General features: G+C 39.7%; 1 protein-coding gene across 3 annotated transcripts; it reads left to right on the top strand.

Annotated features, from left to right (window-relative positions):
* Window positions 1–4,984: 4,984 nt before the first annotated feature.
* Window positions 4,985–26,557, top strand: Lanb1 (laminin subunit beta-1). 3 transcript variants are annotated; one of them, XM_076820941.1, is made up of 16 exons: window positions 4,985–5,365; window positions 7,076–7,209; window positions 8,416–8,460; window positions 9,434–9,520; window positions 10,072–10,297; window positions 10,639–10,935; window positions 11,849–12,411; window positions 13,809–13,988; window positions 14,670–14,995; window positions 16,567–16,977; window positions 17,198–17,393; window positions 18,621–19,067; window positions 19,300–19,807; window positions 21,474–22,557; window positions 23,563–24,543; window positions 25,046–26,557. In XM_076820941.1, exons 2-15 carry the CDS (start codon window positions 7,143–7,145, stop codon window positions 24,532–24,534), a joined length of 5,409 nt encoding a protein of 1,802 aa, XP_076677056.1. In that variant the 5' UTR covers window positions 4,985–5,365; window positions 7,076–7,142; the 3' UTR covers window positions 24,535–24,543; window positions 25,046–26,557. The 3 variants fall into 3 exon arrangements, with proteins under 3 accessions (XP_076677056.1, XP_076677055.1, XP_076677058.1); XM_076820940.1 differs by having other exon boundaries at window positions 23,563–26,557; XM_076820943.1 differs by lacking the exon at window positions 9,434–9,520 and having other exon boundaries at window positions 4,986–5,365; window positions 23,563–26,557.
* The last annotated feature ends 331 nt before the right edge of the window (window positions 26,558–26,888 follow it).

The raw sequence follows: 26,888 nt of genomic DNA, 5'->3' as shown, positions 1-26,888 counted from the left end.
GCGGTAAAAATCAATGCAACAGGCAGAGGTTAATAGTTTGTATTTGAATTTTTTACATTGAATACATTTTCTACAATTATTTACATTTTTTAGGTGTGTCACGTAGTAAACCCACCACTGAATTCCTGAATATGTAATAAGATTGTTAGAAGTTCAATGGTTGGTAACTATGTATTTTCCAGACTTCATGATACAGATTTAATAAAGAAGAGAATAGTCAGAATAGTTTGCCAATATTTATATACCTTTCTTTCTAAAATTGATTACTAATAAATAAATTTCACAGCTTTGGAAACGTACATGGAATTATTAACAAATTCACTTTAAAGGGCAACAAAATTACTTGTTCATTTTTATTTTAAATATTTTGAGTATCGAGAAACTCTTCTACTTGAAACACAATTTTATTAGCAGAACGTTTAATTCGCGTGTTCAGTGAGGAAGAACACATTACTTCATTGCAATATCCTTCGCGATCTTATAAAGACTCGCTAAGCATGGCAACTGAATGTACGCTTTATTTATCGAGAGTCGATCCGCGTCGGTTTATTCTCTCGTTGATAGTAAGAAGAGAAACGAAAAGGAAGACCCGTAAAAGAGGAAAGAAGAGAATGAAAAGGCGATGGTATTCTACTATCATAACCGGGACACGCTACAGTGATAACACCACCCACGCTTCTCTTCCTTCCTTTTCGATCATCGCATTTGCTCGTCACAGTTCGCGTGTGCGAGACCTGATTCAATTCTGTCTCTTCTTAAGGGCAATACACTTCGTTTTCTTCATTTCCTCGCGCTAACCCCGAGAATATAAATAGAAATTAGCGCTTGTCAAATTAGAAGAAAAATTTGAAATACACATTTAGAAATATAATAGACATTTCCAAATGTATTTCAAATGTTTAGATAATATTATATACTAATAATATACATTATTTTCTTATTATATTAGTAATTCTTTACTATTTGTAATAAACAGCTCCGTAATCGAAGTTATAAAGACTGGCTATGTTTCTTTTCTATTTTACACCTACTCTGGAAGGAAGAAAATTCTTTTAAATGAAATTTCTTTTATATGAAATTTCTTTTAAATGAAATTTCTTTTATATGAAATTTCTTTTAAATGAAATTTCTTTTATATGAAATTTCTTTTAAATGAAATTTCTTTTATATGAAATTTCTTTTAAATGAAATTTCTTTTATATGAAATTTCTTTTAAATGAAATTTCTTTTATATGAAATTTCTTTTAAATGAAATTTCTTTTATATGAAATTTCTTTTAAATGAAATTTCTTTTATATGAAATTTCTTTTAAATGAAATTTCTTTTATATGAAATTTCTTTTAAATGAAATTTCTTTTATATGAAATTTCTTTTAAATGAAATTTCTTTTATATGAAATTTCTTTTAAATGAAATTTCTTTTATATGAAATTTCTTTTAAATGAAATTTCTTTTATATGAAATTTCTTTTAAATGAAATTTCTTTTATATGAAATTTCTTTTAAATGAAATTTCTTTTATATGAAATTTCTTTTAAATGAAATTTCTTTTAAATGAAATTTCTTTTATATGAAATTTCTTTTAAATGAAATTTCTTTTATATGAAATTTCTTTTAAATGAAATTTCTTTTAAACGAAATTTCTTCTAAACGAAATTTCTTTTAAACGAAATTTCTTCTAAACGAAATTTCTTTTAAACGAAATTTCTTCTTTCTATAGATTTGGAGATTTGCAAAATTTGAGTAGTTCCACGATTAATTTCTGCACAGTGGATCGAACTTTCCTGTCTGAACTCTGAAGAACGAACTTCTAGATTTAAAGGGCACGGCAGGTTTTCGCAAGGGACGACGTTGAATCACCACCATAGAAAATACCTTCCATTGTGGCTAACTACCATGGTAATGGTCAGTCTCAATGGTTTGGCGTGCCTGCTGTAAACCATGCTGAAGAGAACCGAAGGAAACGAACGCAAGTGTGCTGCACATGTTGCTTGTAACAGTAACCAACTGCTGAACGTAATGAAAATTGTCGTACTCGGGCTGGCTTGTAAACGTTTCAAGAACGATCTCTTAATTTGTAGAATAGTCTGGATTATAAATAACACAGTTCGACAGCCGCCTGGACTTGTATCATTCAATAAGCGTCTCTTATAGGTTTTTGTGCGCTGAAAACGAATCCGCAAACCGTTTGTTGCTATCACCCTCAGTTTTTGATAAATTCGATTTTTAAAAAAAAATGCAATTTTCAACTTTGAACATCCTTTATGTCGAAACAGTAATAGTTATTCCGTTGCTTGTTGCGTCAAATTATTCTATGAACCCTCCCGAATACAACGATATAAGTTATTATTGCATTATGAACATTTAAATATGTTTAAACAACGATCGAAGGGAAAAGGACACCCGAAATGCGCCCATTTTTGCAGATATCTTTAAATTTATTTGAAAAACTAAGGGTCTAGGAGAAAATCTGACTACTCCACGCGATGCATCAGACATTTTTCCTTCAGAAAGCATCAACTTAAGTGGTAAGTCACGCTTTGTTTTCAATACAGGAGCGAAATAGTTTGACAAAACATGCGGCGCCGACAGTGGTAGTCACGCGTGTTAAGCGATTCTGTTACGCTGAGCGGCAGTGGATCGCGCGCCGCCGTTGACAACCACTGTCGACGCCGCAGGTTTTGTCAAACTATTTCGATTCTGTATTGAAAACAAAATGTGATTTACCACTTCTGTTGATGCTTTCCGAAGGAAAAATGCTTGCTGCATCCCGTGGAGTAATCAGATTTTCCCCTACACCCTTAAATTTCGAAATAAATTTAACGATATCTGCAAAAATGGGTGCATTTCGGGTGTCCTTTTCCCTTTGTTCGTCGTTTAAACATATTTAAATGTTCATAATACACAAATAACTTATATCGTTGTATTCGACAGGGTTCATAGAATAATTTAACGCAACAAGGAACCCAATAACTGTTACTGTTTCGACACAAAAGATATTTAAAGTTGAAAATTTACAGTTTATTTTTAAAATCGAATTTCTCAAAAACTGAGATTAATGGCGACACGCGGTTTGCGGATTCGTTTTCAGCGCATGAAAACTTATAAGAAACGGCTATTGAATTGTTACAAGTCCGAAAAAAGTCAAATTTTGTCGAACTGTGTAATTCTTATTATCACTGAACGATTATTCTTAAACAACGCTGATAACTCTATTTATTACTGCACATTTGTTATATGGCAGTAAATTGCACGTTGATTTAACATTTACGTGTGTATAATGTAAGTAACACATTAACCACAGCGGGTATTTTGCATTAACTGTTTTCAATAAAAGAAGAATATTTTAAGCGGGCGATACGGCTCTTCAGTTTTTAAGTCCAAGAAACCTTTTTGAGCATGTTGATGAACAGTAATAATTTCTGTTTAATTTCTTTTTAATTTAAAAAGTGTTTTTTTATATTATTTTATTTCAAAGTTAATAGACGAGGATGTTTGAGCACATAGCGCGAAGTGCGAAATTTGCGAACAGTGGTTTATTATGTAGCGTGCAATGCGACACTTGAGTCTCTGTGCCGGTTCTTCATTTGCACGACTATGTACGGTTCAGAATTTAAATATTTAAAGAAGAATCCAGTGTGATACGCAAGGGCGGATCCAGAGGGGGGCGATAGGGGGCGATCGCCCCCCTCAAGAGTAATTTATTTATTTATTTATTTATTTATTAATCATAAACGGGTTAGAACCCATTATATAGAAAGGATACATAACATTTTGCGTGTTGAATAAAAACAAATCTACATATATGCATACTATATCAAATTATACTTAACAATAGAGAGAAAAATGAAAAAATAGAGGTAAAGAATGAGTAATGAGAAATGAAAAATGTACAATGAAAATGGAAATGAAGATGAGAATGAAAATGAAAATAAGAATGAAAATGAGAATGAGAATGAAAATGAGAATGAAAATGAAAAAGAAAATGAAAATGAGAACGAAAATGAAAATAAAGTAGAAAAATATGTAGAAAATATAAATATAGATAAAGTAGAAAATGAGTAATAAAGTAGAAAAATATGAATGAGAATGAAAATGAGAATGAAAATGAAAAAGAAAATGAAAATGAGAACGAAAATGAAAATAAAGTAGAAAAATATGTAGAAAATATAAATATAGATAAAGTAGAAAATGAGTAGGTAATAAAGTAGAAAAATATTATGACCTTGTGTATGATTCTGTATAAATAATTAACGTGAATTTAATTATTTAGGCTACAGTATCAGATAGAGATATTAAAATATAAGTTACAAGCAAATTTTAAATCTTGTAAAGAAGGGTTCAAAAATGTACTCATGTACTTTTACATATTTCGCCCCCTCCAAGAAAGGCTCCCGAATCCGCCCCTGGTGATACTAGAAACTAAAGAAGTTTCCCGAAAGAAAGCGATCTAAACTCTATCGGCCTTTAAAGCCTCTAATCTTCGTATTATCCGTAGATTTAATTCTTCTATTAAATAAACACTGTGCTACTCAATCTTTTGAATATAATTGACCCCTTACGCCAAAAAATTTAAGAACAGAAGAAATCAGAGGATCGCAATAAGCCGCTTCAAAGTATAAACTACTGTACAAATACACAAAATTTCCATCTAATCTTCCTACAAATTTCAATCACCAATCTTCCATCTCCCCGGTAAACAAATTACTAAGACGAAGAAAGAGAGGTGGGAAGGATATCGCACAGTGCTCCAAAATGTAAACCAGCGTAGGTACAAATAAAAAAATATCTCCGCCACTTAATCTCACCATCAGCCGCAATCACTCCCCCACATTAAATCTACCCATTAGACAAACCAGCGACAAAAAGAAGAACATTCGTAACGAAACTGCAAGCGGCTAATCCCCTAAAAGCGTTTTCTTGCCTGACGCCCCCGCAGCGTTCCCCTACTCCCACGCTCATTCTCTCACTCCCCCCACCCCCACTCTCTCTTTCCTTGTACAACTTCACCTTTCCCCCCAGCTTCCATCAGCACCCTCGCGTTCTCGGCGAGCAAGGAAAGGAACCTTACTCACTGTACGTACGGCACTGGCTGCTGTCGGAGGTTCTCCTTAACCGAGAAACAGCGCGAGAGACGCGTCACCAGGCGTCCACCGCTTTGCTCCTCTCGTTTCGTTCAACATCTTGCGATCGACCCGGTGTTATCGTCGCGGTACGCGGGGATCGAGTGCCCGTGATCGGTCAGTTACGCCCAGTGTTGATCTATCTCTTCTACGACGAGCTGGATCCCCCATAGCGGAGTCTGCCGAGCTGCGGTGCCTGAGAAACGATAGAGGCTCTTCCCCGTGGGAGCACGCGCTCAGTTAGGTAAGACGTTCCCGGCACCTCGGTATTGATACTCTCTCTCTCTTCTTTTCATTTATATTAATTAGCGGCACAGCATTAAGCCGGAGATCGCTACCTGTTGAAAGCTCGAACCCCTCTGATGATGGGCTGACGCTGATGGAAAAGCGATCGGTAAAGCCTCCTTTTCCATTGCGAGCACACCCAAGTGGCTCTGGGATGCAAGGGTGATATTTGTATGGAAGCTCGTGCTTGGCGTCAGACGTGACTTTTATGATTTTCAGCTGGTGATAGATACCGATGCAGTCTGCTCTGCTGCGTGACTGAGAGAGTTCATGTGCACTGTAGTTTTGGTATTCGATGCGGGGATGTTGTGTTTGAAGGTATCGTAGGTTGTAGTAGTAATTGATTGAAAAAGAGATCGTTTGATTTAAGTTAGGACAGTCAGGGGATTTCTGATCTTCTTCTGGGAAGAAATGTAGAAGTGTTTCTTCCGTGGAAGAAGCGTGAAGCGCAGAGCATCAACAAAGTCAGTTGTGAATGCTAACGTAGTACGTAGATAAAGTGCAGTAAGTATTTGATTATCTAGTATGGAAGATAACTCGTGCCTTTTATATTCGTTGGTAGACATGTGTCGTTGAAGGAAGAAGAGTTAGGCAACAAGGAATCAGGGAAGATTTAAATTCATTCACTTCTTCTTTTAAAGCAAGAGTATTTTTTTTAGACACGTGGTGTTAGATTAATATTTACTGCGATTTTTTTCCAGCAAGACGAGGATTTACTAGATTATTTATCAGGCGTTCTACATTCACGAAAGAATCGCTTTCGTGCGGTCGTTGAACCTTAGGCGATAAACATTTGCGAAATTGGAGTTCCTTAGGTCTAACATGTTATTTCATGTGAACCGAGAGTATTTGCTTGGAACGGTGGAGTAGACATTCCTCTCAAACGTAGATAGAACTGTAGTAGCACTTGATACCATTCCTCGAAGGGAAAATGCTTCATCGCCGATTCGAAACGCGTGCATCGTGATTCTCGGTTGCATCGCGATGCACTCGTTCAGTACTCGATTTGTCCAACGCTAATTTCGCTAAATTATGCGATAAATCGATGACAGTGAATTGAAAATGAACCTTTCGAAGCGAATAGCAAAATAAAATGGACGAAGGCAGCTTTATACATTGAAAATTTCATTCGGAGAATTCAATTAGCTCAGAAGAGAATATTTGAGTTTCATTAAGCTGACAGAAAAATAAATTCATTGAGCTCGGAAGGAAATAGTCGATCAGAGATTTGGAACTGATTTACAAATTTGGCATAAGTATGATAAAGGATAAGTCGCAGAATTGAGACAAGTTTCTTCTGAGAACTTAAAAGCTTCAAGGCTCCAATGATCCTAAATGTTAGCTTCCCTTGGGAAAGATTTGGTGACTCATTGAGCTTCGGAGGAAATACTAAACCACAGATGCCGAGTGGATTTATGAGGGGATATACAAATTTGTAGGGTTCAAAGCACTCTCTTGACTGAGCTTGAAGAAAGTTTAAAATTCTAATGAAATTTAAAAGCTTAATGATTCATCGAACGTCGAGCAAACGGAATTTCTATAAAAGCCTTTAGAAGTTTGCTGTTCCCTTTTAAAAAAATATTCACGACTTCGAAGAAACTTAGAAATATAAATGTTGACAATTTAAAATTAAAACAAATTCACGACCTGTTGTATTTTCTGCTTTCAGGTAGAACATAATGCCCATGGCTTAGATTCAGTTGAAAAAGTTCAAACGACAGAGGGGAGGCGAGAAAATGGCTCGAATGTATTCCTGTCAAGCTGTCCTGACAGCATTGTTATTTGCATTAACAATTGTGTCAAGTAAGTAGTCTTTAGTAGCATATTTCTTGCAGTTATCGAAAATATTACATCACTTACGCGTATGCTGTTAGTATTCTTGTTTTTTTTTGTACACAAACTCGAAGTCGTCGATAAGATTGGTTTATAAAAGAGTTGCAATAAAAGCGTTCAGTAAAGAATTTTACAGTCTGTTTTTTGAAGCTGTAGATTTACTCCATTGCTTGTCAGAAAGAATGAAAAGAATTCTTGAATGTAAGAGGAATTCTGTTGAAACGAAATAGTTGGAATTCATCTATTCATGATCTGAGCGTGCTTTCCATTCATTGCCCTTACGAGAAGACACTTTATCCATTACGATTAGATAAAGATTCGACCTCTCGACCTGCCTTTCTTCTGAACTTCTCAAGTTTATTTCGGTCACCAAAATCTAAGCGCCCTAGAAATCTAGAACACGATCATCAGAAGGCGTATTAAAAATCCATTCACGATTAGCTCTCCCTTCGAGCAAAAAATTATCGAAATTATTTCCACGCCCAAAATCTGGGCCCCATAGAAATTCGAAGCAGGGACATTGGAGAACATTAAGTGTCTTAAATAGCAACAATTGGCTTTTTTTTTATTTAAATATATTTTTTGGTCTATTTTAATACCAAAAGTGAAAATATTTGAAAAATACTTACGAGTTTCGAATAAGTTTTAAGGGTGTTTTAGTTTTTAGAGTTTCATCATTTGGGGGATCTGAAGCGCGAAGATTGAAAGCATTGAATATTATATAAGTAGCGCGATTCTTTACATTGTAATTTGCTAAAAAAAATATCGTGAAAATGCTCAAGTAGTGAATTCAAGAATTCAGTATTTATATTTGTGACTTACTGTTTTGTAATACTGATAAATGATAACGTAAGAATTTACGAGCAGCAAATTATAAAGAATTTTATTGCGGGTGACCAGGAATGAAAGAAACGAGGTCTTGTAATTTTTACTCGATTTAAGGGATTTCATTCATTTTAACAACGATTTCCAGAGAGGCCACATCATAAACATCCGCTTGTCCCTTGCGATAGCCTCTACCGGTAGTAGAACGCTACTTGATAACTACATATTCTAGATTCGTCGAAAGTTTCTTCAGAGAAGCCGCAATTTCTAGCTTTTATTCTGTAGGAGCCCTAAATTTGCAATTTAAAATGAAATTAAAAACCTTTTCAACGAGATTGTTCCTTCTTTTAGATGCCGCAGATCCACAGTATACTAGAGAAATGTCTGCAGTCAGGGGTGAGTCATATATATATATCTCCATTAATTAAAAAAAACTTAAAAAAATTTAGTAAGATTTCGAAAGTACTAGCTGTTTTAAAAAAATGATATTATAATAAAACATCTCAGTACCCAAGAAGGCACCTTATATAATTATTGTACCAATATAACGATTAACCAATTCTTTTCAAATTTCCAAAATTATTCGAGTCATATATATATATCCATTAATTAAAAAAATCTTAAAAATTTTAGCAAGATTTCGAAAGTACTAGCTGTTTTAAAAAAATGATATTATAATAAAACATCTCAGTAGCCAAGAAGGCACCTTATATAATTATTGCACCAATATAACGATCAACCAATTCTTTTCAAATTTCCAAAATTATTCGAGTCATATATATATATATATATATATATATATATATATATATATATATATATCCATTAATTAAAAAAATCTTAAAAAATTTTAGCAAGATTTCGAAAGTACTAGCTGTTTTAAAAAAAATGACATTATAATAATACATCTCAGTACCCAAGAAGGCACCTTATATAATTATTGTACCAATATAACGATCAACCAATTCTTTTCAAACTTCCAAAATTATTCGAGAGTATTATCAATTTGAGTATTACCGAATTGGTGGTACAGCTTAAAAGTGGAGATGTTTCTTCACTTAAAAATGAAATGAAATTGCAGAATAAATATATAAGATTTTCTTGAAAATTAAGCATCGTCTGGAAGAAAATTATTCTAGATATTATTGCCGAAGAATCACACCCTTTTCGATTCTACGTACCACCAGATCGAAAACACTCTATACAACTAGTTTTCTATAAACTTAAATCAAAAACACTGAAAGTATTTTAGTCTCCACTTGACTTACGAATATTCCAGAGCAGTAGACTCTGTGCCTTTTCTTTGCAAAGCTTCTCCGTAAGAACTAGATACAAATAAGCATCCGAGATAAAAACGGGGGTGTTATAGGATCAATCCAGAGAGGAGATATGTCACCCATCGAGGTGACAGCAGAACGCCATAATTGGCCAAGGCTGACCGTCCCTAGTCCAAGAGGTAGCAATTATCGCTGGTTTCCACAAATAATCCACCCAAATACACAATACTGTTCAACAATTAAAACCAGCATGATAGTCTTGCATAATCAAGGATTAATCTTCCCTTTCTGTCTGCATACGCACTCGATGTGTTAATTCTGCGCGAGGACTGTATCCGTGACCGTTGGAAGTACACAAAACACTCTACCATCAAATGTGTACAAATGTAAAAATAATAATAGTACTCGAATTAATTAGGATAATAATATTTAACCAGCATCTTGTATCTTTAATGCGAAAATTCAAGATGATCTAGAGGAGACTCGAATTTCTTCCCCTTGTCTTGTTTAATTTGTGGTTGTGGTGGCGTCCAGTGGGCGGTTTTTAAAGACTAACTCTGGTCTCTGGGAACTTTGTTAATCGTTACCAGTGTAAATAACAAACATTACCCCTGTAGATGGTGGTGTAAGGAGGCTCGAACCGATCGAAGGGGACGGAGATAACCAATCGTGGCTAACTCGACCTAACTCTGTTGGAGATCGTTTTCTAATTCTCTTCTCGCGTTCTTAGGTCCACATATGAAGAGAAAACACCCCTGCGAACAGAGTTCTTGTTACCCAGCCACAGGGAACCTGTTGATCGGTCGGAAAGCTCGATTAGACGCTTCTTCCACTTGCGGCGTCAACGGACCAGAAAGATACTGCATCGTTTCGCATCTGAAGGATAGGAAAAAGTGCTTCTTCTGCGATGCATCCTTGCTGAAGCAACAGCACAATATCGAAAATATTGTTAGCGGGTAAGAAGCAACTCTCCAACGGAAGAATATAATTTTTATGGACGAAAACGAGGTGGATGCCCTAATTTACTACCCTTGCAAGTCTACAATTTTTTAAGATATTCTTTACAATTGTATTCTTCACAAAAATATTATTTCCCCGCGAAAATATCGAGACCTTTGAATTATAAAATTCTCTCGCTGTTAAATATGAAACAAAATGAAATGTACAGATTTATTTTTATACTATAACTTTGTCAACCACTATTCTCTCAAATATCAATCGAATTTATGCTCCAAGAATTTTTTCCCCATGCCAAATGAAGCTAGTTTGCTAAGAAATCTATCTTATGAAACTCCAGGACCTGGTGGCAAGCGGAGAATGGAGTGGAGAACGTGACGATACGCTTCGACCTCGAGGCGGAGTTCCACTTCACCCACATCATCATCCGCTTCAAAACCTTCCGACCTGCGGCGATGTTGATCGAGAGATCCTACGATTTTGGGAAGTCCTGGCAGGTCTATCGATATTTTGCTCACAACTGCGAGCAGTACTTCCCTGGAGTCTCCACCGAGCAACCCCAGAGACTGACGGACGTTATCTGCGAGACGAGGTATTCTGGCGTGGCGCCATCAACAGGAGGCGACGTTATCTTCAGGTATATAAACAGTGATAAGGAACGGTCACCTAACGTAAGAGTACGACCACGCGTATGTGACGTTAATGTAACTGTAACTGAACGTCAACGCGTAACTGATATTGAGCGTGCAGAAATATCCGATGCCACTCTTTAGTTTTGCCTCGGAAGCTGTTGGATCAAATATCAATGACCTGGACATCTTCAGAAAGCAACCCCTTTAAGGGGGGAACCTGGTGTAATCGGTAGAAATCAAGGGTACTTCTGGGAATTTTTTGTAAGGAAATTGTACATGCAATCTTTTTAAAACTGTCGGACTATATTATTATGTATTTCAAGAAGCGAACAAACATTTTTTAAAACAAAAATTTAGGGGTAATTCAAGTGTTTCGGAGCGGCCAAGTTATTCAACTGTGTGCAGTCTGAGGTCCGTTGTAGTGGAGTGAAACCAAAAAATCACTAGTTTTGGGTTCTTAATAAAATTACGCTATAGATGGACCTCAGTCCGGAATAATATTATTAAATTTAATAAGTTTTATTGCACAATTAACATGAAATTTTTTAGTGAAAAACGCAACTATTTCTTCGTCTTCATTTTGTATTTATGAATGCGGGCTGAGGTACACTCCTAGCGTAATTTTATTAAAAACACACAACTATTGGTATTTTGGTAATTTTGGAATAACCGCGTTATTTTTATATCAAAAAGTGTTTGTTCACTTCTTGAAATGCATAATAATATATCCTGAAGGTTTTAAAAACATTCCATGTATAGTTTCCTTACAAAAAAATCCCAAAAAGAGCTTTGATTCCCCCCTTAACTTTCCCATAAAAAATACTAATCTACCCTATTTCTATTGGACTGTCCATATTTCTACTGGTTTTACCAAACTTCTCCCACACCCTTTCATTGTCTTCCCTTTCCTGTTTTCAGGGTGCTGCCTCGAAACTTGGAGATCGACAACCCCTACTCAAAGGAGGTGCAGAATCTGTTGAAAATCACCAATCTCCGAATCAACATGACCAGACTGCATACCTTGGGTGACGATCTGCTGGACGATCGCGCGGAGATCCGCGAGAAATACTACTACGCCATTCAGAACATGGTGATCCGTGGGTCCTGCTCTTGCTACGGCCACGCTTCCAGGTGCCTCCCTCTGCCCGGGGTCTCTCACGAGGAGAACATGGTGCACGGCAGGTGCGAGTGCACCCACAACACGACAGGCCTCAACTGCGAGAAGTGCCAGGACTTCTACAACGATCTACCGTGGAAGCCAGCTGTTGGAAAGCAGACGAACGCTTGCAGACCTTGCAACTGCAACAACCATTCCACCTCCTGTCACTTCGACGAGGCGGTCTACGAGAGGTCCGGCAGAGTCTCCGGCGGAGTCTGTGACGATTGCCAGGACAACACTCGTGGACAGAATTGCGAGCAATGCAAACCGTTCTATTATCACGACGTTTCGAAGGACATCTCGCATCCTGAAGCATGCCTGCGTGAGTTTCAGCTTCTGACATCGTTGCGGTTCCTTTGTCACTTGTAATATGGAGGGTAGTTTGCGAGAAGTAGATCGCTTATTCAGGGCCGCATTTGTAGGTACTTCTGGAGGCCCTGGGCGCAACATGATTATAAGGTCTCAAAAGAACATGTCTATTTCTACGGTTGTGTGAAATAGCTATTACCCCTGATAACCATCTGTCTCCAGTCTGACATCAGATTGGTAGCAGGGTCTGGCTCTGGCATGAGAGCGCAGAGTCTGACGTCAGAACCGTAGCAGACGGCAGAATCTGCTGCGGATCTGCTGTTGATCTGACATCAGGCACTGACATCAGGCTCTGCACCTCAGAACGCAGCCATCTGCGGACACAGACGACTACGGTTCTAATGTCAGATTCTGCTGCCCAGATCTGGCTATCAGGGACCCCAATAGTTGTTTGCCTCGTTGGTGGTACACTCAAGGAACACGAATTTTATACAATATAGCAGTTCCTGTTAGTTTTACATTCTAAGGCAGTGTTTCCCAACATTTTTTGAGTCGCAACACCCTTTTATGATATTCAAATAACCTGCGACCTCGCCCCCTCCCCCTATATAAGGTGAGGTGAATTTAATAAGGTAAAGAAAGCACGTTAAAAATAGCTATTTCAGAATATAATTCTAACTTAATATATTTAATTATCTTAATACATATATTAAATATACTTAAAGATATTTAATACATTGAATTATCTTATTTAGTGTGATGATTGTGCTTGCATCTGGGTAACTAGCTTTTTCTTTTTTTCATTTATGAGAAATAAGTATTACATCTTAAATAGAATATGGCAATGTAACCATATTAAAGGAAATAAGTGCTACGAATCGTCAACTAAAAATAACGCGGCGATCCACCAGAATATACTTCGCGAACCCCTTGAGGGTCGTGACCCACGGGTTGGGAACCACTGTTCTAAGGAAACAACCATCTATTTCAAATGGAGGGAGCGGCCTTGCAAATTTTTCAACTGCCTCTAGTTTTCATGTTATGAATTTAATATTTAAAAAGTATTTTATTTTACAACTATAACTGGGCTGTTTTTATATTGTAAGGAGTAAGGTTTTAAAACGTTCTGTTGTTGAGGATGCACGTATCATGAGATGATTGGTATATAAAGGTTTGTCTCGAAACACGGTGACGTTCTCAAAACTTTACTCCCTTATCGCGAGGTCGATTGTCCCTCTCGCTCATACACAAATTCATTCGTCGCAACAACAGCAGAAGAAGTGGAGGGGATAGCGATCACCTTATTTCGAGCCAGAATCCCCGTTCTTCTTTCGAGGCACTACTGTAGTACTTCATCTGTAAACTCGATCTGTTTGCAGTATTGATTCTAAATATTTGTATCGAATGCAGCTTGCGACTGTGATCTGGGTGGTTCCTTGGACGACGGTATCTGTGACTCGAGGACCGATCCTCTAAGTGGAGACGAATCTGGACGATGTCACTGCAAAACGAACGTGGAAAGTCGTCGTTGCGATCGTTGCAAAAATGGCTTCTGGAACTTTGATCCTGTGAGCCCCGAGGGGTGTCAAGGTAAGAGACTTCTAATTGCATCTGTGGTAGGGCTGTAACGAATATTCGAATAATGTAAGTATCCGAATATTCGAATAATATAAGTATCCGAATATCCGAATTCTAGAGAATTAGAATTTGAGATTCGAATATTTGAATAATGTAAGTATCCGAATAATCGAAAATTCGAATTCTAGAGAATTCGAATTTGAGATTCGAATATTCGAATTCTAGAGAATTTGAATTTGAGATTCGAATATTCGAATAATGTAAGTATCCGAATATTTGAATATTCGAATTCTAGAGAATTCGAATTTGAGATTCGAATATTCGAATACTCCAAATTATTCGAATATTCGAATACTCCAAATTATTCGAATATTCGAATACACCAAATTATTCGAATATTCGAATACTCCTAATTATTCATATTCGAAATTATTCGAATAATTACAGCTCTAATCTGCGGTGCACAACTGACGATGTCCAAATTTTGATAACTGCACATTGAAATCTATATGAAGAAAGAGATATTCTTCATTCGTCATTTACGCAAGATCCTCAATTTTTTTCTATAGATGACAAAACTACTAAATTTAAATAATTCCACATTATGAAATGGCTTTTCGAGCTCGTGAATATTAGTTGTTAGCTATGGAGCAGTTTCTCTTCGAGGAAAATAAAGAAGAACAATTCGTTTAGCTTGCACCTGTAACACCTTGGGCACTGTTGACAACCGTGGATGTAACATGGCCACTGGCGAGTGCACTTGCAAGCGATTCGTCACCGCTCGCGACTGCAATCAGTGCGTTCCGGAATATTGGGGCCTGTCGGAGGATCCAGAGGGCTGCAAACCTTGCGACTGTGATCCTGGTGGTTCATACGAAAACTCCTGCGACGTTGTAACTGGCCAATGTCGCTGCAGACCCCATATCAGTGGCAGAACATGTAATCAGCCTGAGCAGAGTTATTACACTGGGTCTGTGGACTTCCTGATCTACGAGGGCGAGTTATCGAGAGCTACCAACGTAATTCTCTTTCATTACTACTTCCACTTTATTCCAATTTGGTTAAACCCTCAAGTATATTCAACCATTTCATACTGTCAAGTAGGGTTTATACAAAAACCGGCTTTTGAAAAAAATGGTTTTCGAATTCCAGTATTCCAAAAAACCGGGTTTCGAATTTTGACAAAAAAGACAAATATAATTAAAACAGTAAAGAAATATTTATACTTATTTTACAAATTTTCAGTTCATTTAATATTTGTGGAATTACAAAAATATGACAAAATAAAATATACCGTAGATATACACCGAAACCAAATAAAAACAAACTAAAATAACTAAAAACCGTACACAGTATAAATTACAAATCTTTATTTCATTTAGTATTTTTCTTCAGGAAATATGAACTCACGAAGATTAGTTTTACAGTAAATTTTTACTACAATATGCTTGTGCCAGTGGCGATTTCAAGTCAAAATGTTAACGTTTGTAATTAAATAGTTAATTAATTTTCACATATTAATTCTAGTACCTATCTAAAACCAGTTTTTTAAATTGAAAAAACGGTTTTTAAATTTCACAAATTTATCAAAAAGAATGACAGTTTTTAAAAAATGACAAACCCTGGTGTCAAGTAATACAGGGGCATTTTGAAGTTCTACGCTTCGATTTCAAGTAAGTTTGCATCAGGGGTGGGGGAAGTGGTATATTGCTGCCGTGTCCTACTGTTCCCCTATATTCAAAATCCACTAATTCAAATGAGAATTAAGTGCAATTTACCCTAGAAGGGACCTATGCCAGCGAAGTCCTGATGGGCGGTTGGAGGACGCTAGCATCCATAGCGTCTTCTACGTGGTGCGTGGAAGGGGATGCTCGAAGCGAACGAAGCGACGGGCATGCAACGGAAAGGGAAAACTCTAGTAATGTGCGTGTAGGCTCGTACCCTTAAGGTGAAATTCCACGGCGCCTGGCTCGCCGACTCGCGCTCACCAAGCCGTCTCGCCGAACCTGGGCGAGCCGAGCCGACGCGCCGAGCACGCGCCGTGGAACTTCACCTTCAGGGCCTAAGGGCACACTACTACTAGAGTTTTCCCTATCCGTGGCATGCTCGCTGCTTCATTGGCTTCGAGCACCCCCTTCCACGCAGCACGTAGAAGGCGCTATGGATGCTAGCGCCCTCGGACCGCCCACCTGGACTTCGCTGATCTATGCCCTGCTGACACCTGATATAGTCTTTGTATCGTTCTGCTACCCACAGGCACCTAACAAGCAAAGTAAATAATAAGACATACTTGCAAGGATCCTATAAACCAGGCCTGCCCAGAGATTTGCTCGCCCGAGCAACCGCGAGTTGCCCTTCGCTCTTGAAGAGCTCTCCTCAAGAGCGAAAGGTTCCCATGGTGAAACACAGCCGTCGCTCTTGCCTTCGTTCGCAATCACCCGCGGTTGCTCTTCGAAGGGAAGAGCAAAAGTTGGGCGGGCCTGCTATAAACGCTAATACTTTTCGTATAGTTTCAAATAATTTAAATAACAAATATACTCCTCCATAAAAGTCTGTGGAATCTATATTTTCCCACTAATCACCCTTCCAGAACTGCCAAGTGGTGATCAGAGAGCCTAACCGCGACGGAAGGAACAGCACCTGGACTGGGACAGGATTCATGAAGGCCCTGGAGGGTTCAATGTTGAACTTCACTATCGACGACATACGTAAGACTTTGTGGTACGACGTGGTGATACGTTACGAGCCAGTGCAGCCTGGCGTCTGGGAAGATGTCCGAATAATCATCGAGAGAGACGGCCCGGTGGATCCCAATAGTATCTGTGCTGAGTGGAACCCAGATTACGATCAATTATGGGCGCAGCTTCCTGTGCGATCTAGGAGCATCGTCGCTCAGCCTTCCGTTTGCTTGGAGGCAGGGAAACGATACAATCTTCTGTTGCAGTTCCGTAAATTCAACAGCCAAGTGGATACACCCTCAGCATCCATTTTGGTCGACTCGGTGAGGGACATTTGAAATCGAAGAAATTTTATGTGGCACAATTAAGATTCCGTTTTTCTTAACGTATTACGCTTATTGTTAGTGTATTAGATCATTATTCTTCCACGTGGGGAATCCTTATGGTTCCAGGCGGAATTATTTCTATAGAATTAGATCATTTTTCGCTAGATTGAAAGTTATGCACGCACCATTTGCAATTTAATTTCTGTTGTTCATTTAGATTGTTCTAAAACCGAGGATAGACGCGATACCCTTCTTCAAAGCACCCAGTATTGGCGAGCTACGTCGTCAGGAATACGAGCAATACCACTGCAGTGAATTCTTTAATGACATCGCCACTGTATGGACAAATGTCCCCGACGTTTGCAAAAAGTACCAGAACAGCATTGGATACTTCGTTTACGACGGTGCACATTGTGAGTAATCCTATCATCGCTTCAAAACGAATTAAAATAAAGTGTATTCGAAAACTTCTGACTACTTGCATCTATACGAAATATTATACGGAATTTGTAATAGAATTACTCGGATAAGTAAATTTGGGTCAAATTCACCCAGTATTATATATTTACAAGAAACGAGCATACGTAAATAAAAATCACAAGGGGAGGACACCATGTGGTAAACACCGATTTTGATGAGCCTTGGCATGATGGATCTACGTCGAAAATAAGTAAATAGGTGTCCGAGCGTTTCTGCCAATGGGCCTTAATAATAAAGATATTTACATGTAAATTATTAAAAATTTCATAGTGGCTGTGGGGTTTTAGTGGGTAAAAATCCCACACTACCCTGGAATCCGTGGGAGATTCCCTTCTGGAGGCGTCGGGGTGCCTTTTGAAGATATCCCCAAGTTAAAAAAAAGAATTTATAAAAAAAAATTTAACGTGAAGATATTCTTAACTTAGTAACTAAATAATGTTTAACTTCACGTTAAAATTTTTTTTATAAATTCTTTTTTTTAACTTGAGGATATCTTTAAAAGGCACCCCGACTCCTCCAGAGGGGAATCCCCATTGGCGCCAGGGTAGTTGTGGGAATTTTACCCACTAAAACCTCATGGCCACTGTGAAATTTTAAATAATTTACTGTAAATATCTCTATTATTAAGGCCCATTGGCAGAAACGCTCCGACACCTATTTACTTATTTTCGACATAGATCCATCGTGCCAAAGCTCATCAAAATCGGTGTCTACCACATGGTGTTCTCCCCCTGGCAGTTCATTTAATTGTTACGGTTTAATATTTTAAGAACTTATCAAATTTCTACAATAAAACAAATTATAAATATAAAATTAAAAAGAAATTATTATTATTTATTATTGACGATTATTAGTTATCTAAAGCTGTGAAGGAGTTTCAGTCCAAATACTACATTAGTAAAGGAGAAATGAGGAGAATTGATTTTGGATCAAAATGACCCAATTTCCGTATAAGGGTTAAAATGCCAAATAAAGTAAATAAGGTTGTTAGAGTTCTTCAATAAATTTCCAACCTTTTTCACAGTTATTACAGAGTAGGTGTTGCCCTAATACATATAAATGGCAGTGTACATCTCCATAAATTTTATTATACCTCTACTAAATCACATTTCCTGCAATCGAAAAAGAAAGAAACTCGCTCTTACTCAACCCTGTTTCAGCTTGCGAGTGCAATCCAACGGGGTCACACAGCTTGCTCTGCGAGAACTATGGCGGCGTATGCCCCTGCAAGCCCAATGTAGTTGGGAGACGATGCGATCGTTGCGCACCCGGTACCTACGGCTTCGGCCCAGAGGGTTGCATTTCCTGCGACTGCGACGGCGTCGGGGCCCTGGACAATTTCTGCGATGTGGAGACTGGTCGGTGTAAGTGCCGGCCCAATACCTACGGTCGAACCTGTGGCCAGTGCGAGCCTGGCTTCTGGAATTTCCCGCACTGCCAGCGATGCGAGTGCAACGGTCACGCCGAGACCTGCGACCCGAAGAATGGCGCCTGCATCAATTGTCGCGACTCCACAACCGGGCACAACTGTGATCGATGCGTCGAGACCTATTATGGCGATCCCAGGATCGGCGTGGATATTCCTTGCAGAGCGTGTCCGTGTCCAGGTACGTCGGGGATGGTTTAGTAGAAGGCTAATTGGGATCCGGGGTGCAAGCAATATAGTGGAGTCTTCTGGGTGTAAATCGAGTTCCTCTGGAGTATAAATTCAACGTTCCTCCAGCATCGCGCTTCATTCTTCCATTAACTCAGGATTCACAGAACCCTTATTACCCAACAAAAGCATTCTCTTTCAACCTCCAAGCAATGCTCGATTAAAAGTCCTTGCTTAATCCACAGGAACCTTGGATTCTGGTCATTCATACGCGGACAGTTGCTCTCTGGACTCAGTCACCCACGATGTGATATGCGAATGTTTCGAGGGCTACACAGGCCCCCGTTGCGAGAGCTGCGCAGAAAATTACTTTGGCAATCCCGAAGTTCCCGGTGGCAGTTGCGAGCCTTGTAACTGCAACAACAACACAGATCTTCGTCGACCTGGGAACTGCGATCCACAGACGGGCCGTTGCCTGCAGTGTCTCTACGACACAGACGGAGCGAACTGCCAGGTCTGCAAGGCAGGCTTCCACGGCAACGCGCTGGAACAGAACTGCGAGGAGTGCCAGTGCGACCCGCTGGGAACTGACAGCGAGGCTGGCCCATGCAACCATCGAAGCGGACAGTGCCCTTGCCTGCCCCACGTTATCGGCCAACTATGCGACTCCTGCGAGGAGAATCACTGGAGGATCGCCAGTGGGCAGGGTTGCGATCCTTGCGAGTGTGACGCGGTTGGAAGCGTCTCTGACAGGTTCGTACGCTACTTTTTACTCCACACCGTTGACTACCTGATGAAGGAGTTACATGCACTAGACAGGTCGGAAAATAGGGTCATTTTTATGATTTTTTTTCATATAAAGAAACGGCAGATTTAAAAATCCAGATATATGTTCGCGTCACCGAATTTAAGGGTCAGGTCGAGGGCGGATTGCCCCACGCTGTCCTGCCCTCGAGAATTTTATAACAGGGACTTAGCCGGACGGACGATGGCTGACGACCACTTTGGGTCTTCCAACTATCGGATGTCGAAGGATTAATTGTTTAGAGTGAGGTAGAGAATATGGTTACGGCAAGCGGCCTGACGCCGTATTGCCAAATAATAGGGACTCTGTTCCCGGAGGTTCTGGCCACGGAGTGGGCTAGGCCAGGAGTGTCGAACTTCCCCACTCCAAGAGCCGCACGAGTCGGGCCCCCGGTCAGCCGGTTCCCCCACTTATTTTTCTCCAGGCGTTGCATGAGACCCGGCAGGGAGAGAGAGTGCGGCACCCGGAGGAGAAATTCATCAGAGTGAAGTAGGTGTGGAGGGGGCCGCTCTCCTACGGCTCTACGGAGCAGGCGAAGAGGAGAGGGAGCCACTGCGGCTCGCGAGCCGCTAGTTCGACACCCCTGGGCTAGGCCTTCTGGTATACGAACTGTGATAAACCGCTCAGTCCTTAACACAGAACTGTCCTGGAGCGAGCGTCTTACATACAGCGTTCTCGGCACCAAAAATATTTCTATGAGACTACTGTACCGATTTGAATAAAATTTTGCACGATTATTCTTAAGACTATAATCTCGTACGTATCGGCGCCGATTTTGTAAAAATTTATTTTTTGAAAGATGGCAGCTATTCAAAATAAAGCATGTCATGTTCGACCTAAGTTTTCACCTTCTTTTGTTATATAAAACACAAAACAAGACACTAATCGAAACATCGTCTCGACAAGTATTAGATTACAGTCTTAAGAATGTTCGTGCAAAATTTTATTCAAATCGGTCCACTGAGATGTCCGAGATATTTACGGTACCGCAAATGCTGTAACTATGAAGAGGCTTTGAGAGAAGGGGCTGCTATGGCACCATTTCTTACGACGTCTAATTTCTTTTTGAAGGGAATACATCTTAATTTATACACAACAATGTATATATCTTGATTCTGATATTATATAATACGAATATGATATATAAAAAATAAATCATAAAAATGACCCCATTTTCCGACGTGTCAAAGGAATGTAACCCCTTAAAGTATCTTCCCCATGGAACAAGTGATCGTCGAGTAACGTATTCATTTAACGGAAATTTTAAGTTTTAAAAAATTAATTTTGCCAAAATGTGTCGCCACCAACATTGTTTTCCGAACTTCTTTATCGTCACATTGTAGGATATCAAAAGCCATTAAAACGTTGAATTAAATTTTTTTCAATCCCTTTTATGGTTTCGCAGATATTCGCGGTACTAATATGAAAACTCTCAGTTTCTTCGAGGGGGTGTTCCCACCCCCAGGACCGTTTCATTGCTGAAACAAAAAGTGTTACGTTGTTACCATCACTTGAACTACATTTCTGCAAAATCTCAATTTTTTTTAACTTTCGAGTTGCTGTCGCTTGTAAGTTCCGACTTCAAAAGATTCTTATCTGTCTTTTTTTAAACAGATGCAATCCATTCGACGGAACTTGCGAATGCAAGCCAGGTTTCGGCGGAAGACAGTGCAACGAGTGTCAGACCAACTACTGGGGCAATCCAAACATCGAATGCCACGCTTGCGAGTGCGACCTGATCGGTTCCTCCAGCCAGCAGTGCGACAGGGACACCGGCATGTGCCTCTGCAGAAAGGGAATCGGCGGCGAGAAATGTGACCAGTGTTATCGCGGCTTCTACGGTAGCGCTCCTCAGTGCAGCCCCTGCGGGGAGTGTTTCGATAACTGGGATCTCACTCTAACCGGCTTGAGGAACAAAACGAACCTGGTGATCGAGGAGGCGTCAAGGATCCAGAAAGTCGGAACAACGGGCGTTTACAGTCAAGAGTTCGACGACATGGTGAAGTCGCTGGACCAGGTAAAAGCGTTGATCAGCAACGCTTCTATCAGAAGCCAGGACTTGGACGAGCTGAACGACCTGGCCATCGAGTTGAACAAGAACGTGTCCGCGTCCACGAAGCAATTGGAGGAAGTGAACAATCTTCTGGAGAACGTCAGCCAGCGGGTGAATCTGGGTGACGCCGCGCTCAAGAATCTCAAGAATAGAACGAATAACTTGCACCAGACTGCTGCAGACCTCAAAGAGAACGCGACCAGGCTGCAGGAGGAGAACGTGCAGGGCGCCCTAAACGTGACGCAGCAGATGGCGGAGCAGTCGAGGCAGGCGGAGAAAATGGCCAACGACACCAGCAACGTGCTGGCGGACGCGGAGAGGTTCGCTAAGCACACGGAAAGTCTGCTGGCCAAGAATCGCGGCTTCGTGGATGACGCCCAGGAGAGGAACAGGGAGTCCCTGGGAGAAATAGACGAGAAACTGAAGACGTTCAACGGGATTATGCCTGGACTGAACCTCGAGATGTGCGGGGACAATGTGACGGATTGCAGCAGCGTGTGCGGCGGAGCTGGCTGCGGATTTTGTGGAGGATTGTCCTGTGACGCCGGTGCTGTTTCCAAGGCCAATCAAGCCCTGGACGTGGCTAAGAACCAGGCTGCTAAGATCAAGACCCACAAGGACGAGGCTGAACAGCTGTTGCGCAATGTAAGTTCCAGGAGTGTTTGCTAGAAGTTTCAGATCTAACTTCCAGCGCTTGTAAGAGGGTTGATAATGGGTGCGTTCAGCGGACTCAACCGTTGAGAACTCGACTGGGAGGGTGGGGATATTTATAGCAACCCAACACGTTCCGTAAAAGTAGCGGACTTTATTTCCGGTTAAAGAAATGGCGACCGATCACTAAACGTGTTGAGAAGCGAGCAACCTAGCGGTAGCGTTCAGCGGAAAATCAGTGAGCGGTTATTCAACGGTTCAGTCCGCTGAACACACCCAATGATCTATTCTTCCACAAAGTTGTGCTTCATTGGCACTATTAGCCTTCAAAAATCGTAGAATAGCATTCTGTTCGTTCTAACAAGGGTAGTTCGGTTACCCGAACATTTCGATTTTTTTTTAACTTTGCATGTTTGTAGAGGACCCCAATAGAAGTATCAGGCAATTTTTCTTTAGGGTGAATATACCCTTTAAAGGTGTGACCTCCTACTTTCCTGTACATTTTGAAAAGTATAGTAGATATAAAAAAATGATTACAACGAAAACTGAACGACTTTTTATGTTGTATAACACTGTGCAAGCGAATTGTTTCAAATTTGTAATAGGGAACGATTTTTTATTTAAACTACAAATTTTAAACAATTCGATCGCACAGTTTTATAGAGTATAAAAAGCCGTTAAGTTTTCATTGTAATAATTCTTTTATATGTACTATAGTTTTTGAGATATACAAGAAAGCAGGAAATCACACCCTGAAGAACCGAAACTGGGCACAATCGAAAAATTCACTGATATTTCTATGAAGGTCCTCCACAAACCTGTAAAGTTTCAAATTCTTTTTCGGATAACCGAACTTCCCCTGTAAGTGAGTGGTAATGGTAGGGAATTACTTCATCGAACGGTATTCATCAATACCAGAGGAGTAAAACCGTTAAAGTTACCGGACTACCAAGTTAATGTTAATTCCCAGTGACTCATTCGCTGTTTTGTGTGTTTCAGATGATCCAAGTGAGGAGGGACGCAACAGCAGCGCGGTCCAATGCCCAGGATGCCTTCAATTTCGCCTGGAAGGCTCGGAACCTGTCTGACGACGTGACGAAGGATCTCTCCGACATAAACAAGCGTATTCGAAACACGTTGGACGAGGATCAACCCACTCCGGCCATGGTCAGGGACCTGGCACAGGAGGTGCTCGCTAAGAACATCCAGCTGAAGCCTGACGAGATCACGCAATTAGCCGATCGTATAAAGAGCATCGTGGGCTCTTTGACCGACTCGGAGAAGATCCTCGCAGACACCAAGGACGATCTCCGCCTGGCCGAGGAGCTGAAGGACAGAGCGGACAAGGTGAAGGAAGACGCAATCGAGGAGCAGACTTTGGCCAACAAAGTGGTCGTCCTCTTGAGCGACGCCCAGAAGGCTCAGAATTTGGCGCAGTCGGCGATCGACCAGGCGGAACGTGACGTCAAGAGGTCGGAGAAGGACCTGGAGGAGATCGCGGAGGTGACCAGAGGGGCTCAGATGCAGGCAAACAGCACCACGGAAACCGTGGACGCCTTGGACGTTCGTCTGAAGCAGCTGCAGTCGCAGTCGCTGAGGAACAAGTTCATTCTGGAGCAGGAGATCGACGTGCAAGCTCGCAAGTTGGCCGACGAAGCGCAGAACGTTGACTCGAAGACGAAGAAACTTGCCGAGGAGTACAGGCGGGTGGACGAGTCGCTGGACCTCAGGGTGAATAAGAGCAAGGGTAACATTCAGAAGGCGAAGAAGCTTCTGCAGAGGGCGTCCGAGCTGACGGCCGACACGTCGACTAAATTCAAGGACCTCGACGGCATGGAGAGCGTCTACAAGGACAACGAGAAGATGCTGTTCGACCTGATGACCGAGGTCGACTCTCTGACAGTTGAAATGGAGAAGCACCTGGGGGAGATCGCGCAGAAGGCGCATCAGTACAGACAGTGCACCTCTTGAAGGCTTGAGGTAATCGTTGGTCAAAGTTCTCGAGACCGTTCTTTACGACGTGCAGTTTGACACGGTGCTCTTTTCTCATGGACCATTTCTCCTGTATCGGTTTTATACTCAAAGCAACGTTCTCTTCTTCAATTAATCCTCTGCTCTCCAAGCGCTTATCTAACGTATCCGGTGTTCGGTGGTTTAAAAGGCCCACGAGCCGGAATGTTTATAAAAATTGTAACAATCTTCAACTGTAAATATCGATGAATATTATCACACTTGAGTTCATTTTCACGAATGTCTAGGAAACGATTACCATTGTAATGGTACCTCAACGAGATTTTTAAAAGTCGCAAATATTTCTCGAATTTTTCTCACGTTATTCTGGGAACCGTATTATCTTTCAGTGCCGTAATTGTTAATGTAGGGGCCATTTAATTGTTAGAGACGTATCATGTGCCTACGCGTGTTTATACATATTTTCGAGTGGACCATTTTTAATGAACATTCATTTCTGCATTTATTACAGAGGACCAAACCTTATAAGACGAACTGACAGATGCGCAGAATGTAACGTGCACGTTCATTCGTAATTGTTTAATGACACAGATAGCTGAGACGTTGATACTTGTTAGAATTTATAAGAAAAAGCTTTCGAATATTTTTATACCATGGCAGAAGTAAGAATTCGCGACTGCGCTTCTTACTTTGAGAACCTCTCTCTGGGGAAGTCAGGGAGAAGTATGCGGAGAGTATCATTGATCTGATGAGTCAGAGATGTGTGGTCAAAGCTGATTGATAAGAACATAAATGCCTTTCCATCTCGAGTACTACATATCGTTTAATTCAAGAGACAACTTTAATAGGACGTCGTTAAAAAATATCACCAACTCTCATCATGACAGACCTTAGAATATCCACAATCAGTTGTTGATAGTCAGAGCTCGAATACCAATTCCAATCAAATATTTAATTGGTAGCCTAATGATTTAAACTAAAACATGTGATTACCCATCTCTTCCCAGTAACGAGTTACTGTTCACTTACTGTAATGATAATTAGTTCAATCTCGAACGTTCGACTTGAAAGAGTCTTCAAGTTCTCGACAGTCTAATTTGATCGCGGGTCATTAATTCGCGTAATTAAGGACTGATTTTCATCCGATTTAACACTGAAAACAACCGAACATTACTCAATGAAAATGACTGAACTAGTTGTAGCGCAGATTTAAGTCATCGGTGTATCGATACTTCACGCACAGATAGATTCGACCGTACACACGTCACAGAATAAGTTTTTGTACTTATGCGATATACCTACTTGCGTTTTGAATATAAATAGAATTTTGCTAAACACGGTGCAATAGTTAGGCATACAATTTTTATTTTTAATAGTCCGTGTAAATAAACCACAAAATCATGAATTGCAGTTTTCCTGCTTTTAATAATTACATTTTACACGAGTGTCGAATCGCGAAGACCAAAAATATATATCTATTTCTATAAGGTGGTATGAAAGTTTATCACAGAGAACTCAAAGGAAATTTACACGTCGTATTGTTCAACAAAAATGTTTCTAATATGAACTTTATATATCTTTAAATATACGCGTACAGGTGTAAAGAATTGTACATGTGCACAGATTAATTTAACATTTATTATACGATCATTTCAGCAAGGAAAGTTTATGTAGACTCTAAGATATTTTGTAATAAAAAAAGTACATAACTTCGAGAATGAAGAAGTTTAGAGATTCGTAGCAAGAAAAACAAGTTGATGGAAACGCGAAAAAAAAGAGAATTTTTTGATAAAAGAGGATTGTAGTTATTTATAAATTGATATTTTAGAGTCATAATCGACGCATTGATATTGTTAGCGCTGAACCATTATCAATCACCAGCCTTTATTACGGGCGAAGAATGGAACGACGCTATTAATTAAACCAAAACGATTTTTAATTATATTTAAGAAATAGTTATGTTTGTACGACGATAGAGAATTATATAATAAAGAAATAAATAAAATTTAGACGAAACTAATAAGCACGTAATTATGTCTTACGATCCCACTTGAATCGTGAATTAATTAAAAAATGATCTCGAATGACTTGAATTGATCATTGTTTTTGATACTTTTGAATTTTATAAATTGGTATTCTTTTACAGAATTTTTATTTCGTGGTGTCGATGGGTCACACTTTTATTTTTCAATCTAATGATACTGGCATAATTTTAAAAAAGTATCATCAAATTAATTTTGAGTTTTAAGATTACTGTCAGTCTCCAATATTAGTCGTAGTAATATTGGAGCAGAAATTGAAACTCCGTTGAAAAAATTGTGTGACAGAGAATCTTATCCAACGCGAGACGATAA

This window comes from Andrena cerasifolii, chromosome 9, assembly GCF_050908995.1.
Source record: "Andrena cerasifolii isolate SP2316 chromosome 9, iyAndCera1_principal, whole genome shotgun sequence".
In the NCBI taxonomy this organism is placed as follows: domain Eukaryota; kingdom Metazoa; phylum Arthropoda; class Insecta; order Hymenoptera; family Andrenidae; genus Andrena; species Andrena cerasifolii.
The sequence above is the reverse complement of the archived record's forward strand: the minus strand, read 5'-3'. Positions and strand labels throughout refer to the sequence as shown.